The 18,912-nt window shown below is 47.5% G+C and overlaps 1 protein-coding gene across 1 annotated transcript in view; it reads left to right on the top strand.

Annotated features, from left to right (window-relative positions):
* Nucleotides 1-18,912, top strand: part of Fsd2 (fibronectin type III and SPRY domain containing 2) — a 36,202-nt gene that overhangs the window by 9,398 nt on the left and 7,892 nt on the right. The window contains exons 4-11 of the mRNA XM_021168942.2: nucleotides 4,420-4,650; nucleotides 5,695-5,717; nucleotides 8,095-8,216; nucleotides 9,124-9,279; nucleotides 12,253-12,387; nucleotides 13,141-13,291; nucleotides 15,862-15,995; nucleotides 17,579-17,711. Of these exons, the coding sequence (XP_021024601.1) occupies nucleotides 4,420-4,650; nucleotides 5,695-5,717; nucleotides 8,095-8,216; nucleotides 9,124-9,279; nucleotides 12,253-12,387; nucleotides 13,141-13,291; nucleotides 15,862-15,995; nucleotides 17,579-17,711 (1,085 nt within the window). The remainder of the gene's footprint in view (nucleotides 1-4,419; nucleotides 4,651-5,694; nucleotides 5,718-8,094; nucleotides 8,217-9,123; nucleotides 9,280-12,252; nucleotides 12,388-13,140; nucleotides 13,292-15,861; nucleotides 15,996-17,578; nucleotides 17,712-18,912) is intronic.

The raw sequence follows: 18,912 nt of genomic DNA, 5'->3' as shown, positions 1-18,912 counted from the left end.
CGTTGATCCACTGTGTATCTATACATTTTCCTTACCCATCTCTCCGTTGATCCACTGTGTATCTATACATTTTCCTTACCCATCTCTCCGTTGATGGACACTTGGTTCAGTTCCATAACTTAGCTGTTATGAACAGCTGCAATAAACACAGATGTTCAATGTCTGTGGCAGGCTGACATGGACCAAATGGGAAGTATATATTCAGCTTTTTAGGAAACTCTGTACTGATTTCCATGGTGCCGGGACCAATTTACATCCATAACAGTGGCGTATGCAGATTTCCTCTTGCCTGCACACTTGATAGCAGTTATTTGTCAAGCAGGTTTTAATTTTTCACACACCCTCACTCTGACTGGTTATCATTCCTCCAACACAGACACGCTTCTAGTTTGCATTCGTTATACAAATAAGTATCTGTATTGTCCCTTTTAACATAACCACTTTGCAGGCTTTCAGACAGCACCATCAAGAACTTAGAATTCCAAAATTGGTGGCCGTGTCCTGGGCCAAGTGTGTCCAGATTCTTGGTCTCTTATTCACAAGTGAAATGAAAGCCCACACAAATTGCTGAGTAGAAAACAAAATTTACTCAAAGCTGGATGATAGAGCAGATCAGAAATACACTGTTGGGACTGCCAACAGAGCTGGATGTGGTAGCACACACCTCTAATCTTACCACCTATGAGGCAGAGGCAGGCAGATCTCTGTGAGTTCTAGGCCAGCCTGGTCTACATTGTGAGTTCCAGGACAGCCAGGGCTACATAGAGAGACCCTGCTCAAAAAACCCAAAACACCAAAATGTTGACAAGACACATGTTTTGAGGGCCCTGATCATTGTTTGGGGTTCTTTTTACTGTTTGGGGATTCCTTTTGGGGAAAAAGAGGTGTTTGGACATTAGAGTTATAATTTAGGAAATTCGGTAGTACTATGTCCAGTTTTCTGAGGAACCACCAAACTGATTTCCAGAGTGGTTGTACAAGCTTGCAATCCCAGCAGCAATGGAGGAGTGTTCCTCTTTCTTCACATCCTCGCCAGCATCTGCTGTCACCTGAATTTTTGATCTAAGTCATTCTGACTGGTATGAGGTGGAATCTCAGGGTTGTTTTGATTTGCATTTCCCTGATGATTAAGAATGTTGAACAATTTTTAGGTGCTTCTCAGCCATTTGGTATCCTCAGTGGAGAATTTTTTGTTTAGCGCTGTACCCCATTTTTAAATAGGGTTATTTGGTTTTTCTGGAATCCAGCTTCTTGAGTTCTTTGTATACATTGGATATTAGTCCCCTACCGGATTTAGGATTGGTAAAGATCCTTTCCTTTTGCTGACAGGACCCTGATATAGCTGTCTCTTGTGAGGCTATGCCAGTGCCTGGCAAATACAGAAGTGGATGCTCACAGTCATCTATTGTATGGAACACAGGGCTCCCAATGAAGGAGCTAGAGAAAGTACCCAAGGATCTGAAGGGGTCTGCAACCCTATAGGAGGAACAACAATATGAACTAACCAGTACCCCCTGGAGCTCATGTCTCTAGCTGCATATGTAGCAGAGGATGCCTAGTCGATCATCGATGGGAGGAGAGGTCCTTGGTCCTGTGAAGGTTATATGCCCCATTACAGGGGAATGCCAGGGCCAGGAAGTGGGAGTGGGTGGGTTGTGGAGCAGGGCAGGGGAAGGGTATAGGGGACTTTCGGAGAGGAAACTAGGAAAGGGGATAGCATTTGAAATGTAAATGAAAATATCTAATAAAAAAGTAATTTGGGAAATTCTAGTGAATTTGACTGACAGGCTTGATTACTCTCTGCCTATGTCCCTCTTCAGGATGCATCTGACTTTTTAAAGTGATTTATTTATTTATCTCTTTATTTATTTTATGCTTATGAATACACTATAGCTGTCTTCAGACACACCAGAAGAGGGCATCAGATCCTATCATTACAGATGGTTGTGAGCCACCATGTGGTTGCTGGGAATTGAACTCAGGACCTCTGGAAGAGCAGTCAGTGCTCTTAGCCACTGAGCCATCTCTCCAGCCCAGTGCATCTGATTTTAATCATGATGTATACCCAATTATGTATGAGCAAAAGGTGGTAAATAAAATGTTCAGTCCTTGCCGGGCGTGGTGGCACACGCCTTTAATCCCAGTACTTGAGAGGCAGAGGCAGGCGGATTTCTGAGTTCAAGGACAGCCTGGTCTACAGAGTGAGTTCCAGGACAGCCAGGGCTACACAAAGAAACCCTGTCTTGAAAACAAACAAACAAACAAACAAAAAATGTTCAGTCTTCTCTCTAAAAGTTCACTTTGAAGATACAGTTTGGCATATTATCCTTGCACCCAAATCCAGTCTAGGCCGCATCGGTCCCTATCCTATCATCCTGGGTTGTGCTCTAGGATATGTTTTAATGAAAACAGGGTGTTATCATGGGTCACTAAGAAGAGTAGGTGTCTCTATTGTTTAAAGCATGTATACATGAAGTTCTGTGCAAATAGGGGTCCTAGGTTGCTAACAGGTTGCTAGGTGCACTGTTCAGAGTGGGGGTGTGCAGGGCCCAAGAAGAAGAGAAGTGGAGTCCAAGGTTGCTAAGCTGTTCCCTATGTCTGCATTGCCTCAAAAGGAACCTCTTTCCTCTAATGCCCCCCCTTCTTGTCCTGACTTGGGCTGAATGTGGGTTCTTCTTGCATAGACCAACCTCACAGAACTGAAAGCCGTTCTTAGTGCCCATTGATCATACTGTCCTCTAGAGCTTCACAGAGCAAGAGCAAATCCTCTGTCCTGGCCAGCTTTAATCAAACACTGTAACACACACATCCTCCACCCTCAGCCCTAAAAGGCGGGGGAGGGGGCGGATTGTCCCAATATTCTGGTGGAAGCCCTTCTATTTCCAAGCACAAGATTGAAGGAGAGGGGATAAGAGTGAGAGAGCAGGACAAACCTCCATGCTCAGACGGGAGAGACTGCCCAGAGTTAAGAGCACTGCTCTTCCAGAGGACCTGGGTTTATTCCTCAGTGATTCACAATGGCCTATAATTCTAGTTCTGGGCGTCTAATGCCCCCTTCTGGCCTCTATGGGCACTGCACCCATGTGGTGGACAGACAACTCAGAATGTTTAAGTTCCTTATGCTCTATTTTGTCATCCTATTCTCAGCTCTGAGTCACTTCATCTCCAGTGAGGATGCTGGGAACATCCTGTTATCCTCACCGGGGGCTCATCTATTGCTTTACCCGCTCACTCTTCTAAGTGGGTCTCATGCTTAATAACTCTCGGCACAACTCCTAGAAGCCTCAAAGGATGAAAGTGGCAACAGTCAAAGCCCACTGAGCCGTCGTGGGCTTCCAGTATTAAAAATGGAGGCTCGAAATCCTTCTCTATTCGACATTTCCCAGCCTCTGTGCTCCCGGTCTAAATACGATAGGCATGGGCCAGGTGGTGCATGCCTGTAATCCCAGCACTTGAAAAGCTAAGGCAAGAGGATTGCTGTGAATTCCAGGCCAGCCTGGCCTGCATAGCAGGTACCAGGTCATATAGGGTCATCTAATATGATGCTATGTCAAGAAAACAACAATCCATCAATACCACAGATTCCAGATCCGGTATCTACATCTTTCTTCCTGTATTTCCTCATCTACCAGACTGTGCCATTTGCCACAACCCCTCCGTCCCTCTCAGGTCTCATATCTCTCTCCTCATTGGCATGAACCAAGTTGATATACTCCTGGTGTTGATATAGTCCATGTAACAGTTAGTGAGGACAGATATCATGAGAGGTGAGAGTGCAGGGCAGAACAGCAGGTGGACATCTCTCAGGGCCAACGTTTCTGCGTCCAGCAACAAGCTGATTAGCCACTGATGGAGGGGGGTTGCCATGGTGATGGGAGGTAGTGAAAACAGGGAGAGGATTGCAATAGCTGTCAGGAAAGACAGGAGCGCTTTCTGGTAAGAATATTTGGGGTGTGGGTGGGGGGACTGAGCACACATCTCAGCTGGTGAAGCCTGAGTGCTTGGGTTTGACCCCTAAGCACCCACAGAGAAAAGCTGGGTGTAGAGATGCATGCTTGTAATCCCAGTGCCGTGAGGCAGAGATAGGAGCATCTCTGGGGCTTGCTGGCCAGCCAGCCTTCCTTTATCTGGCATGCTTCATGCCAGAGACCCTGTGGCTGGTACCTCTGAAGTTGTCCCCTGGCTTCTACATGCACAGACATGTTCATATGCATTAGTTAGTTAATTAATTAGTGATCGTGCCTGGGGACCTAAGAAGGAGTCCCTCTGTTTTCAGTCCTCAGCATTCACTGCAGCACGCTTCTGAGAGACAGAGTAATGTGACAGGATGAACAGGTCAGGGTTTCATGTCCCCGGTGACTCTGGCCAACCTATCCCATCCACTGAAATAAATGACGGTTGAGGTCCACTATCTTGCAGGAGAATTTTGGAAGACAGGAACAAAACTTCGAGTGCCATTACAATGGGATCTTGGAAACCCTCGCTCAAAAGTACGAAGAAAAAATTCAAGCTCTGGGGGAGAAAAAGAGAGAGAAACTGGAAGCCTTATACGGACAGCTGGTCAGCTGTGGAGAGAACCTTGATGCCTGCAGGGAGCTGATGGAAACCGTAGAGGAGATGTGTCACGAGGAAAAGGTGGAGTTCTTAAAGGTCTGTGACGAATCAGGAAAGAAAGCCATGAAACCATGAGATGAGATGCCAGGTCTAGCCTCGGGTGGGAGTGGGCTAGCCTACCCTCTCTCCTGGAGCGCTGAGTTGACTATCTGTGGTTCATGGTGGGAGGTTGTCCCTTCATATCTCCTCGTCACTTCGTTGGTGGCCAGACAAGCAGACACCGCTGGTCCTTTCCTCGCCAGTCCCCAGGGAGTTCCAAGCTTTGTCCCTCAGACCCTTGGTTGTTGACTGTCCCTCGGTCATGGAGTGGAGCAAGGGCAGTGTCCCGAGAGTTTCCTAGCTGCCTCTTGGCTCTCTCAGGGAAAGCTGGCCCACATCAGTAAGTTACTTTAAATTGCTCTGTGCTAAGGGTGGCAGTTATATAATCCTGCTTTATAACTTCATACATATGCCCCAAATCCATTTCTTATTTATATCTAAGTCATATGAAATCTGACCCAAACCCCATATAGCAGAGTAAAGGGAATTTCCACCTCAGTGATCTCACAAGGTCCCATGATCCCATGGGGCAGATGTGGTTGGTTTCACAAAGGGTTGAGGAGGGGTCTTCAGAATCGATGCTGAGTTTGGCCCCATCACAGTCCAACCCTCAGCTGCTCCTCAAAGCCCAGACATCCATCCTTCCCACTGGGATCATGGTGAGAGATCCACACATAAAGGCAGAGAGCAATGTGGCAGGAGCCACGAGAAACACCAGTGTTCAACCTCTTGAGCCCGAGGCCCCAGGGTGCCATTGTATCTCACATTCAGAACATAGAAAACAGGCACATTACTTATGATGATGAGAACATGCAGACAGCCACGGTGTCCTACAGCAGAGGAACTGTTAAGGAGTCAGAGGTCCAAAAGACCCTGTGTGGCATGGAAGGTGCAGGGAGAATGGAAGGAAATGCACAAGTATGGTAGATTCATGAGGGTGACTTCCCCCTTTCCCTAATTTCCAGTTAAAAATGTTTACATTATTATATTGTTGGGAACACTATGTCCTAAATCGGTCTACTGTTTTCTCTCTCTTTTCAGGATGCAGTGGCTATGACTGACAGGTAATATTTCCATCCTGACCTCGTTTCTTTTCTCCATTCTTTTCGCCTCTAGACTCAGTCTCACTGGGTTATGGCTTCCCTTTCCAGCTTCGGTGACCCTATGAATAAAACAGTGCTGGCTTTGGAATGGCCGTGTGGGGTCAGTAGGCCCCTTTAGTGTTGACGCTTAGAATCACTGGGCCGGAAGGGAACACGGTTGGTGAAGTCCATCCAGCAAGCCTGTGCTCAGGTCCCCCTCACACACACAAGAACTTTGTTTTATTGAGAAAGATGGGGACTGGAACATGCCCTCCTCAGCCCTTGGTCATGTTGCGACAGAAAGCATGTTCGTTTTAAAGCCAGATATATGGTGGAGCATAAATCCTGTGTAGTGGCTATTCCTGGTTGTCAACTTGACTATATTTGGAATGAACTACAATCCAGAATTGGAAGGCTCACTAGTGACCCTTATCTGGAGGCTTGGAGATCCTTATCTGGATCTTGGTTTGGAGATCTTGAGCCATAGTGGCTATGGATTCCAGAAGATTAAATCTCTGAGTTTAAGGAGATTTAATTTGGGCTACACCTTTCATCTGGGATTAAAGGTGTGGTGGAACACACCTTTAATCTGGGCTACGCCTTCTGCTGGAGACAATATAAGGACATTGAAAGAAAGGAGTCTAGCTCTTGCTCCTTCGCCTGCTGGCCGTGTGAGACTGAGTAACTGCTAGATCCTTGGACTTCCATTCACAGCTGCGACTGAACCATTGTTAGGAATTGGGTTGCCGACTGTAAGTCATCAATAAATTCTTTTACTATATAGAGACTACCCATAAGTTCTGTGACTCTAGAGAACCCTGACTAATACATCCTGCTACCATAGTGATTCCAAGCCCAAAGCCCCACCTTACCTATTTACAAACAGGTGGTTCTGTGGGAACATATGACAGGGCCTATAAAGCCACATGGGGAACTTAATGCTATGAGGGCCTAAGTACATATGTTTTGGCAAAAAATGGGCCTGGATTTCAAATCTGCTTTTGCTACTTAGAAGCCTTATGACTGCCCGGGAGCAATCACAGCTAAAGCAGCGGTTCTCAACCTGTGGGTCCCAACCATCAGAAAACACGTATTTCCAATGGTCTTAGGAACCGAGACACCACTCAGTAGCAAAATTACAGTTATGAAATAGCAATGAAAATAATTTTATAGTCGGAGGTCACCACTGCATGCAGAACTGTGCTAAAGGGTGGCAAGCATTTGGAAGATTGAGAACCGCTGATCGATAGCCTCCAGAGCCCCACCGCGAAGGAGGGCCCGTGACACTGTGGAGTGTAAGTCTTCAGGGTAGAAGCCCCAAGAACGCGTGGGAGTGGAGAAAGCATGGGATGGACTCCACCTGTCCTTAGGCTCAGCCCTTCCTCTTCCCCTGGGAAGGCTGAGACAATGATAGATGTCTTGGGTAGGAAGTGTTCCCTAAAAGGCTAATGGGTTAGAGGCTTTGTTCTCCAAGCAGCTATGTTCTCAAGTGGAGATCTGGAGAAAGGATTGGACAGGTAGAGCTCTGGTCTTATGAATGAGAATCCTTTGAAGTTATGTCTTGTCCCTGGACCCTTTCTTCTTATCTCTCTCTCTGCTTTCCTGGCTGCCCAAAAATGAGAAACTTTCCTCCATTTTGTGCTCCCTGCCACCACCACGCTTCCACCATAGGCCCAAGAACAATAGAGGTGAATGATCGCAGACTGAAACTGTGAGCAGCTACTAAGTAGACATTCCCTCCCTTTCAGCTGCTTGTCTCAGGGATTTGCCAAAGCAACAAAACTTTAAAATTGTAACCTCCAGGCCCACCAAATCAGATACCAGAATCCACAAAGGTGAGGAAATACAAGTTTAACAAAGAGGCCTCTTCATTCCTTCCTAATGACCCAGCACTACAAATGTACCCTAAGAAGAAAGCCCCTCCATCTTTGTATGAATGTGTGCTTTTAAAAAACATGTATGAGTATTTTGCCTGCATGTATGTCTGTGCACCATGTGTGTACTGCTGTCCACAGAGGCCAGAAGAGGGTGTCACATCCCCTGGAATTGGAGACACAGAGGGTTGTGAGCTGCTGTGTGGGTGCTGGGAATTGAACCTAAGACCTCTGGAAGAGAACTCAGTGCTGCTTTTTGTTTTGTTTTGATTTTTTTTTCAAGACATGGTTTCTCTGTGTAGCCCTGGCTGTCCTCGAACTCACTCTGTAGACCAGGCTGGCCTCAAACTCAGAAATCCGCCTGTCTCTGCCTCCCAAGTGCTGGGATTAAAGGTGTGCGCCACCTCTGCCTGGCTTGCCCAGTGCTCCTAGCTGCTGATCCAACTCCCCAACCAACCACTGTGCATGTCTTTTTACACCAACAGACTGGGGAAATTCCTGAAAACCAAAACTGATGTGGAACTCTCTGCACAACCTGAGTTTGAAGACCAGACCTTGGACTTCTCTGATGTGGAGCAGCTGATGGACGCCATCAATACCATTCCAGGTTTGCCTCTGACCTGTGCATCTTCACAGCAGCTTGGATGAGAGAGAGACAGAGACACAGAGAGACAGAGAGAGACAAAGACACAGAGAGACAGAGAGAGAGACAGAGAGAGAGAGACAGAGAGAGAGAGAGAGATTTGTGACAACATGAATGGACTTGAATGGATAGTATAATGAGTGAAATAAACCATTCACAGGCACCAGCAGTTCCTTATTAATTTTTTTTTTTTGGTGGTGCAACTTGCTGTTTTCCACAATGGTTGTACAAAGGTACACTTCCCTGGCAGTACCCACAACTTCCCGTTCTCCAGATCCTTTGCCCTCTGAACATGGCTGTTCTAGCAGGCGTGAGAAGATAGCTTTTGGAGTCTTGTTCAGGTGTTGTTTTTAGTTTTGTTGAGGCAGGGTCTCTCTCTGTATGCAGGCTACCTCAGAACTCACACTGTGGCCCCGGCTCACCTCACATTGTGATCCTTCTGCCTCAGCCTCCCAGGCCCTTGGGTTACAGGCAGGCTTCAGCACAAGGGCTCGGGTCCTGGTGTCGATCTGCATGTCCCTCCTGATGAGTGATGTTGAGCACCTGCCCATCCTCTTGGTGGCAGATTTGTGTGTCTTCTTTAGACTAAGCCCTGTTCGAGTCCTTTGCTCATTTTAAAATGACGTTATTTAGGGGACTTGTCCGCTTTGTTTGCCACGGAGATTTGGAGATTCTTCAGTGTTTTGAATATCAATTGTAAATACCCGCTACCTCTCCTCTATGGCACCAGGCATGCATACAGCACACAGACACACATGCAGACAGAACACCCATACACACAGAATAACACAGTGAACCAGGAAGTGGCCACCCCATTCCCCTCCTGCACATAGAGCTGCTCAGGGCTGTTCTCTCTCTTTTCCTTTTTCAGCCCCCTCTGCTCCAGTGATAAATCCCCAGGCACCCAACTCCGCCACCGGCTCCTCAGTGCGCGTGTGCTGGAGCTTATATTCTGACGACACCGTGGAGAGCTACCTGCTGTCCTATAGGCCGGTGCAGGACAGCTCATCTGGCAAGGACGAAGCGGGTGAGGCCTAGGGCCTGAAAGAGCGGCTGCTGGCTAGAATGCTTCAGGAAATGCCCTCTTGCTCTCTGGTAGCAGCTCTGCACCACCCCCACCAGGGAAATGGCTCACGTTAGCTAGGGCTGGGACCACCCTCCCACCAATATCCCATCAGCCCTTCTCCGGTGAGCAGGGTATTTGTGTTAGCCATTTGTTTGTGAACAGATGTCAGCTGAGAAACAGCTTTAGGAAGGGAGGGTCTATTGGCTCACAGTTTGAGGGTACAGTCCACCACAGCAGGGCAGAGGCAGCCAGCCACACTGTATCCACAGTCAGGAAGCAGAGATGAAATCTGGTGTCTACTCACTTTCCCCTTTATATTCAGTCTGAGACCTCAGCCCACTGGATGGTGGCACTCACATTCAGCGTGGCTCTTCCCTCCTCAGCTGCACCTCTTTGGAAACGTCTTCATGGACACGCCCATAGGCTTGTCTCTACAGTGATTCTAAATCTTACAGAGTTGAAAAATTTAGGATTAGGGCTGGTGAGATGGCTCAGTGGGTAAGAGCACCTGACTGCTCTTCCGAAGGTCCAGAGTTCAAATCCCAGCAACCACATGGTGGCTCACAACCATCCGTAATGAGATCTGATGCCCTCTTCTGGTGTGTCTGAAGACAGCAACAGTGTACTTACATATAATAATAAATAAATAAATCTTTAAAAAAAAAAAGAAAAATTTAGGATTAATCATCACAGCCAGCTTTCTGTTACTATAACAAAAATCAGAGATAAATAAACTTTTTTTTTTTTTTAGACAGGGTTCCTTTGTGTAGCCCTGACTATCCTGCAACTAGCTGTGTAGACCAAGCTGGCCTCAAACTCACAGAGATCCACTCGTCTCTACCTCCCTAGTGCTGGAATGAAAGGTGTGCACTATTAGCATAAATCAACTTTTAAGGAGGAAACTTGGTTTTAGCTTGCAGTTTCTGTCTTTAATGACAGAGAATTAGCATAGCACAGTGTGGCAGAAAGGCTGCTCACCTGATTGCATTCAAGGAGCCAAGAGGAACAGGAGGGGCTGGGGCACCAATATCCCCTTTCAAGGCCATGGTGTCAATGATTTAACTTCCTCCCATGAGCCCTCACCTCCTAAAGGCTTTACATTCTAGGGCCGTGGACTAGGGACAGACAGCCTCCAACACATAGCTATTGGGGGAACATACTTAAACCATAACAAGAAAGCCAGGTCAGACTACAGAAAAACTGCTCCCCAAACCCCACAAACCTAAAGTAATCAGGCTCCGGTCCTGCCGATAGGTCTTTGCAGTGTGAGTCGGATCAGAGTGAGATCTCTGTACTTGGAGTCTCCATTTGACAGATGAGGGTGGTGGAGGCTCAGAGAGAACCGAGCTGTCTATGGGTCACAGTGAGATGTGACAGAACCAGGCTATCAGGTCACTGCTCTAAGCTGTGCAGGTGTCATGTAGAGCCTCTGAGTTAAGGGAGGTGACAGCATTTCTGCCCAGGGACCAGGAAGGAGGACTTTTGTTTTTAATTTTTAAAATTATTTTTAATACTATCTTTAATAGTTTTTATTATTTGAAACTTTCATACATTTATACAATGTATCTTGATCATATCGGTCCACCACAGTCCCCTTCCTTCAGAAGCCAGCAACTACCTCCACTAGGGGTGGGGCCTCCAGGGCCCATCCCCCATCCACACTGGAAATTGGATTGGCTAGCTCTGTGCAGGTGACCACAGCTGCTGTCAGTTGGTGTGTGCAATAGCCATACCATGCCTGGAAGTCAGCATGTCACAGCTCTCTTCCCTGTTTGTCCCCTTGACCCTTTCTGAGCCCTCTTATTTGAACCTCCCTGAGCCTTGGATTATAGACCATGGATATAAGATGACCCACCAACAGCTAAGTACTCAAAATTATTTATATATTTGTAACTGGCACTTTGACCAGTTATGAATCTCTGCATTAACCATTACCCTCTGTAAAAAGAAATTTCTCTCACCAAAGTTGAGAGCAATACAAATCTGTGGGTGCAAACACAAACATTTGGAGAGCAGTTTGATAGCATGACCATTTATCAAAACTACAAGTATCAGTTAGTTTTTGCTCTTTAACAATACTCCCTACCCCCAACTTAGTGGCTTAAAATGACACATTTATTATTTTATAACGTTATGGGTTGGTTAGACAGTTCAGGTCCCAAGGCCCTCTGAGTGCAATCAGATGGACCAAGGTAGTCGTATTCATTATGATTGTTAATCTCCATTGTCAGTTTGAGGGATTTAAAATCGCCATAGCAACACATCTCTGGCTGTGTCCAGAAAGGTTTAACAGAGCAGGAAGGCCCACTCTGAATGTGAACGGTACCATCCCATGGGAGGGCGTCCTAGACAGATTAGAAAAGAAAAAGCAAGCCTAGCAGCCAGCAGCACTCAGCTCTGTATGCTGAGATGGATACAGTAGGAGTATGGCCTCATGTAGCTGCCATCTTACCTCCCCTGCCCTGATGGAAATAAACCCTTCCTTCCTTACCTTGCTTCTTATCAGGTAAAAATAACTAATATCTTCCCTCTGGCCTTACCTGGGACCTAGCTGGTGCAGCGTGGCCTGGGGACTTTTTTGAGCTCTCCAGAGAGTGTCCTGACAGTGTTCTGAGCTCGAGTGTGTGGTTACTTGCATGCACGTGAGCATGCTCAAGGGTTGGTGGATGGGTTGAGAGGGAGGTGGAGAGCAAGTCCCTCACTGCGCTCCGAGCCTCTTCTTGTGTCATATTGTCACAGAACCACTGCTAAGCTGGTCACCAAGGTAAACGCCACTTCAAGGCCTAGGCAGCCAGAGCCTCTCAGCACACACAGTGGGTCTGCAGGGTTGTACCTGCAGGGGGAGGGAGGAGTCTTTCACAGTGGGACACAGAAAAGTCCAGTGGCCTTTTAAGATTTGAATTCTTACTTTTTTTTTTTTTCTTTTTCTTCCAGAATTCACCATGACGGTCAAAGAAACATATTGCTCAGTGACAAATCTTGAGCCAAATACCCAGTATGAGTTTTGGGTCATAGCTCAGAACAGGACTGGCCCCAGCCCCTGCAGTGAGCACGCAGTGTATATGACAGGTACTGATTGGGTTATTCATTTTCTTTTAAGGGAACTCAGGCATTTCAGGATTCTAGGTGGAACTGGGTTTTCTGCTTCCTCTGAAGGATAGAAAGAGCTGTGTGTGGTTTTCCCCTTCCTGTATTTTACTTAACGCAGTAGATCAACTTGCCTGGAGTGGCAGGGACGTTATTTTCATGGTTAGCCTGCTACCTGCAGGTATACTGACACTTGGGACTTGTCTGTATTAAGTTCCTTTTCTATTGCTGTATTAAAACACCATGTCCAAGGCAACTTAAGGAAGGGAGGGTTTATTTGGGATTGCTGTTCCAGGGAGATGAGCGTCTTGGCAAAGACATGACAGAGACATGGTTATATCGGTAGGAGCAGGAAACCGAGGGCTCACATCTTGAACTGCAAGTGTGGAGCAGGGGTGGGGGTGGGGGTGGGGGATGGGGGGTGGAGGGGGGTGGCAGGGCTTGAAATGGTGTGAGTCTCTACATTCTCAAGCCCACCTAGAGTGACATACCTTCTCCAGCAAGGCTGCACTTCCTGAAGGCCTACGACCTGGGAACAGAGCATTTGAATGTGCTAGGCAATGATGGATATTTATTACTGGAACCACCACAGGTCCAGAGAGCATCCCCAATCCCAGGAATGTCTGACAGGGGTTCCCAGGCGCTTGCATTGCTGTGGTGTTTGTCCACGTCTCTGAACAAAATGGCTGGAACGGAACCTAATGGTTGCTCGTATCTCCTTTCTCCTGTGTTTAGCCCCCTCTCCCCCCTCTATAAAAACCGAGGCAATCAGAAGCTGTGAAGAGGCTGCACTGATTTGCTGGGAGTCTGGGAACCTGAATCCGGTGGACTCCTACACGGTGGAGCTAATCCAGGCAGAGACACCAGAAGCCTCGGGGGTAACTGAGTGAGTCCTGAGAGTCTCCACTGCATATGCAGTGCAGGGACAAGGTCACAGTTTGTAATACATAGCACATAGCAATCTTATTTAGGTTGCTTAGGGTGCCCAAAAAGTAGCTGGGATGTTATTATTGATCATGAATGATGAATATTAACGGTGAAACCCATGTTGCCTTTTTTTTTTTAATCCAGTTAAGGGCTGGGATGTGGCCGAGTGGGTAAGAGGGCTTGCTCTGCAAGTGTGAGTGTGTGTGAGATAGGATCCCAAGCCCATGTTCAAAGCTGGGTGTGAATCCTCACCTGTAGCCCCAGAGCTATAGCAGGTAGAAACAGAGGACCACTTGGTCTTACCGGCTGCTAGTCTAACTCCAGGGTCAACGAGAGACCCCGTCTCAAAGGAATAAAAACAACAGTAAAGCCAAAACAATCCAGGCATGGTGGTGCCTGTCTATAATTCTAGCACTTGGGAGGTGGAGGCAGGAGGGTTGGGAATTCAAGATCATCCTTGTCTTTATAGCAAATGCAAGCCCAGTATGGGTCTGAGACCCTGCCTTTAAAAAAAAAAAAAAAAAAAAATTCCAGGCTGGAGAGATGGCTCAGTGGTTAATAGCACTGACTGCTCTTCCGAAGGTCCTGAGTTCAATTCCCAGCAACTACATGGTGGCTCACAACCATCTGTAATGAGATCTGACACCCTCTTCTGGTGCATCTGAAGACAGCTACAGTGTACTTAGATATAATAATAAATAAATCTAAAAAAAAAATTCCTTTCCATTTGTGTATCAAGAATCAATCACTGAGGGTGATTAAAATTAGGGCATATGGTGAAGGGCCCAGGAACGACAAAGGAGACTTGATGTACAGTGTACAAAGGATACAGAACACTGCCTGGAGGCTTCTCCACCAGTCTGAGAGTGAGAGGCCTTCACAAGTCTGTGAGGAATTGGACATGGTGGCCACCAGGGCCTACAGGTCCCAGGAGTCTACCACATAGCACCACAGAGGAAGCGTGGCTGCTCGGGCTTAGAGCCAGGCAGTCAGGCCTGAAGCTGACAGATCAAGGACTCCTCCAGCTGGGCAGCCCATCCCTGGCCGTGGAGTCCAGGGTAGCTCTGCTGGGGACTTCGGGAGTGCACTGAGCTGTGTCATGAGAATGGAAAAGGCCTTTGAGGCTAGCCATTAGAGAGGCTGATGTAAGCCAGCTAGGAGCCTGTGAAGAAGGAGCGCTGTGCACTTACTGTGAACTCAGGATGGGACAGAGTGCAGAATGCTCTTCCCACAGGGGACCTTCTATAAAGAATCGCGTTAACTATGGTGAGCGAATGCACTTGAATGCAGGGACATGGAGGGGAAGCCCTGGCATGTCCACATTATCTCTGTGGGAATGGCAAAGGCCTGGGAGAAATATTGTTGACTCTTCTCATATGCCCAATGATGATAAGACTTAGCATCTCCCTTGCTCGCTTCACTTGCATCTGCTTAAGCTAACTGCAAATGTCTCATGTTTTGTTTGCTTAATAAGAATGAGACGTGCTTTGTTTGCACTACTTAAGCTCAGACGTTCAGAGTCCCCTGGTTATCCCACATAGATCATTGGCATTTTCCTTCAATCCACAGAGACTTATCCCTGCTGGCTGGGTCTGGTTGAGAGCCTTAGAGCCTATCATGTATTCTATGTATCTGTTCTTGCCGAGATCTGTGTGCCTATAGCCACAGCAAAGCTGGAGATAGTCAGAAGTCAGGGGAGGGGTCCAGTGATTCAGACCCCCCTAGCAATTCAGGTTTCCTTTGCTGTTTATAATAGCCTGGGATTGGGCAAATCCATAATGCTGGAGCCCTCGGAAGACCGGTCAGCAACTTGGGTGATCTGATGCTTACTCTCATAGAACAAACTGAATCACGTGTCCCATCACTGAAGGAAAGGCTCGTCCCGCTTCAGACCTCAGCTTGTAAGTCACCACCACCCGTCCATGCTGCAGCACACGCAAGCTTCTCAGGAATACGACGGAGCTCTCTGGAGCAATGCCTCTCTTCCCGAACAGACCGTAGGTTCCCTGGGAATAGGGATTATGTCCGGTTTCCCAGGGCGTATAGCATCTGGGATAGAAGGAGCTTGGTTAATCTACTGAAGTGAACAAGCAGAAGTGTCTCTCTGGCCCAGAGCTGCAGCCTCCAAGATGACAACCTGTTCTCATGTCTGTACATGGGCACCATCCTGAAGACTTCAGTTGTCCATTTCAGTTGAATGGAAATGGGGTTGACAGCCACAGAAATCCAGATGGTGTAACGAGCTTGTATTCCCATACAGTCCAACTGAAATGATCTGGATCATTCTCTGTGACAGTTGCTCCAGTAGTCACATTGAGCACAGTGTTGGGTGCTTGGGAAACCTGGCTGAGGAGCTCGGAAGGGAGCCAGCCAGACACAGACTGGCAAGCAAGCTGTGAGCTGTGGGCGACCTGCCCAGGGATCTGAGAGTCTTGACTGAGCTGCTGTGGGTCAGAGGACAGTGGGTGTAAAAAGGGTGGCTGATGCCTGGGCTCCTGCTCACAGTTGCTCTGCTTCTTCTGTGCATAGGTCTGTCGTAGGCATCCCAACCTGTGAATCCCTGATACAGCTGCAGCCTAGACACAGCTACACCATCTATGTGCGAGCCCTCAACGTGGGAGGCACCAGTGCCAGAAGTGAGCCTGCTACAGTGCACACCACAGGTCTGTAAGCCAGCCACACTCTTGGGACTCAAAATTAGCCACTTGGTTGCAAATTCAGTGGTAAGAGTGTATTGGAAAACATAACTATCACATTATGGACAGATCAGACATCGAAGGGTCTCTTGAGTCACGGAAGCCCCATAGAACCTGGGTTGGTTGAGCTAGTACTAAAACTCTAGGCTTTTCTCCATGTCCCTCAAGTACCAGAGGCTATCCCACTGGATCTGGGTGGCCTGTTTGTTTGTTTGTTTGTTTGGCTTTGTTTTTTGAGATGGGATTTTGCTTTATGGCTCAGGCTGGTCTCGAATTTAATATGTCGTCAAGCTGACCTGGAGCTCAAGGTAATCCTTCTGCTTCAGCCTCTCCAGTGCTGGGCATTACAGGTGTGAGCCAGCACACCTGCTTTGGAAGACGGTTTTACCACATTCCCAAGAACTCCAAATAGCCAGGCTCCTGCTCCTTCTGTAAGAAGGAGCCCCTCCCCGGTTAGAAGCCAACTGAGTCTCCACTGTTCAACCTCCTCCCAGCTTCCATGCTCTGTCTGACCATCCTGGGTGCTGACATCCTGTCCCATGTGCCTTCACTATGTCAGAGAACTGGCATGTCCCAGGTCCAAGTCCTAAGTAAGCAGAGACCTCATTAGAAACATCCACTGCCAAGCCCCGCCCAGCCGACCCACCCCCTGCAATGCTCTGCTCAGGCTCGGGCTCTGCATCCAAGCTTCACTGCAGCCTCCAAAAGCCTCCCAGAGCAATCCAGTTCAAGCCAGCTGAGTGGGTGGCCTCCAGGTGAGCGGCAGAAGCAGAGAGACCAGCCAGTGTTTGGGAACAAATGTTCCTTCCTGAGCTCTTTCACTGAAACACTCTGAGCCTCTGTCCCCGTTCCCATTGGCAGGAGGCAGAATGGCACATTCATATTCCAGCCTCACAGATGGGAAGAGCAAGCTGAGTGTTTTGAAATTACAGCTGCTTGCTCTGAAAAACAAACTGACAACGCTGAGAGCAGAAAACAAAGGCACAGCCAGCTCTGTTCAGAGCCTCTTTCAGAGGCTGAGGCAGGAGAATTGTTACAAGTTTAAGGGCTGCTTATGGGACAAAGTGGTTGCAGTATGAGACCCTGTTTAAAGAGCAATAACAAAAAGCAAATCCCCTCAATATGGTTTTCCTTGGCAAGGTTAGAAATTCTTACTCAGGTCCAAACACTCAGAGCCTGCAAATTAAAAACCTGGTGTCTGGGATCAGACAGAGGTAAGTAGCTCAGTCTGACTTCTATCATCTACTTCTTAACCACCTGAGCCTCAGGTTCCTCATCTACAAAATGGGGACAGTAACATCCCTATCTAGGTACAGTCATAAGGGCTAAGGGAGAGAAGATATACAGATTGCATGGCACTAATTGTACAAGTCCTGCCCCCACCCCCAATAGTGGCCACCCTATTCACAGGTTGGTCATGACTCTACCAGGGGCAGGGATTCTGTGCATCCATGGGGAAGAAGCCACATACATGGGTAATGCTCTTAGACCATGCAGGGAAAGTCCTGCAATAACAGGTTGGGGTTTCTCGATGTTCCCTCTCCCCACAGGAAGCTATTTCCAATTGAACAAAGACACCTGCCATCCCTGGCTGACCATTTCTGAAGATGGGTTTACGGTAGTTCGAAGTGAGAAGAAAAGTTTCAGAAGGGAGCTGCCACCGAGCAAGACGCAATTTACCAGGTATCTGACTGCCTCTCCCTGACCCCCATGGAGCATTTGGGAAACGTAGCTATTACCTAGAAGAGGAGAAGACTGTGGTGGCCTCTGCCCAGGGAAGTCCCAGGCTGTGGGCACTATGGGATATAGCCAGACTATCAGGTCACATAGCACAGGGACAGACAGACACCAGGCACTGAGTGAGCACTTTCTCCTGTTGCTGTGACGTTTCCCCCTTAGTCCAGCGGTTCTCAGTCTATGAATTGAGACCTTTGGCAGTCAAATGACCCTTCCACAGGAGTCACCTAAGACCATCACAAAACCCATGTTAGGATTCATAACAGTAGCAAAATTTTAGTTATGAAGTAGTAACAGAAATGTTTATGGTTGAGGGTCACCACAACATGAGGAACTGTATTAAAGGGTCACAGTATTAGGAAGGCTGAGAACCACTGTCTTACTTAAGTCTTGTCTTCTCCAAGGAGAGAATTCGGCCAAGAGACAACACAGTGCTGGCAGAAGTTCACTTGTGAAAACAGGGCCTGGCTGCAGAGCTGGAGGGAATGGCCCCAGCACAGTGGGTTCCTTTGAAGCTTCTTAATGAGTTATGTGAATATTTATGAGGCAGGCGGTGCGTTTCTAAGGGAAAGGTGACCCTTCCCCTCCCACCTCGTGGTGGACCAGATCTCTGTTTTAGACGAGATTCAGAACCAGCTGCTCTACGGATTCAGACATTTTGTTAGCCGGCATGTGTGACAGTTGGGCAAGCATCCTGGCTACTTAGTTTCTGGTGTAACTGGAAGAAATAACTCCAGCTCAAAGATGCTTGCCATTCTGCCCTCCAGGAAACTGAGCACCAGTTCTCATGGTTCCTCACAGCTACTTGTTTGCTCGCCCCATCACCCTCACACCAACGATCACATCACCAAAGCAGCAGGCAGGATAGGTGTTCCAGATCGAAAGGTGGAACAGAAAACTGTCTTTCCCCTTACACAAGACCAGAGGGCAGGTTACCATTCGGGCTGTCTGTCTGTTGAGCTTGCTAGCTCCTTCCAGAGCTCAGTACATTATGCTGAGATATTAACTTATATTATTCGTCTCTTTTCTTTTTTTTTTTTTTTTTACTTTTTTTTTTTTTTTTATGTTTTTTTTTTTTTTTATATGTAAGTACACTGTAGCTGTCTTCAGACACTCCAGAAGAGGGTGCCAGATCTCGTTGTAGATG

Source organism: Mus caroli, chromosome 7 (genome assembly GCF_900094665.2).
Source record: "Mus caroli chromosome 7, CAROLI_EIJ_v1.1, whole genome shotgun sequence".
NCBI classification, from domain to species: domain Eukaryota; kingdom Metazoa; phylum Chordata; class Mammalia; order Rodentia; family Muridae; genus Mus; species Mus caroli.
The sequence above is the reverse complement of the archived record's forward strand: the minus strand, read 5'-3'. Positions and strand labels throughout refer to the sequence as shown.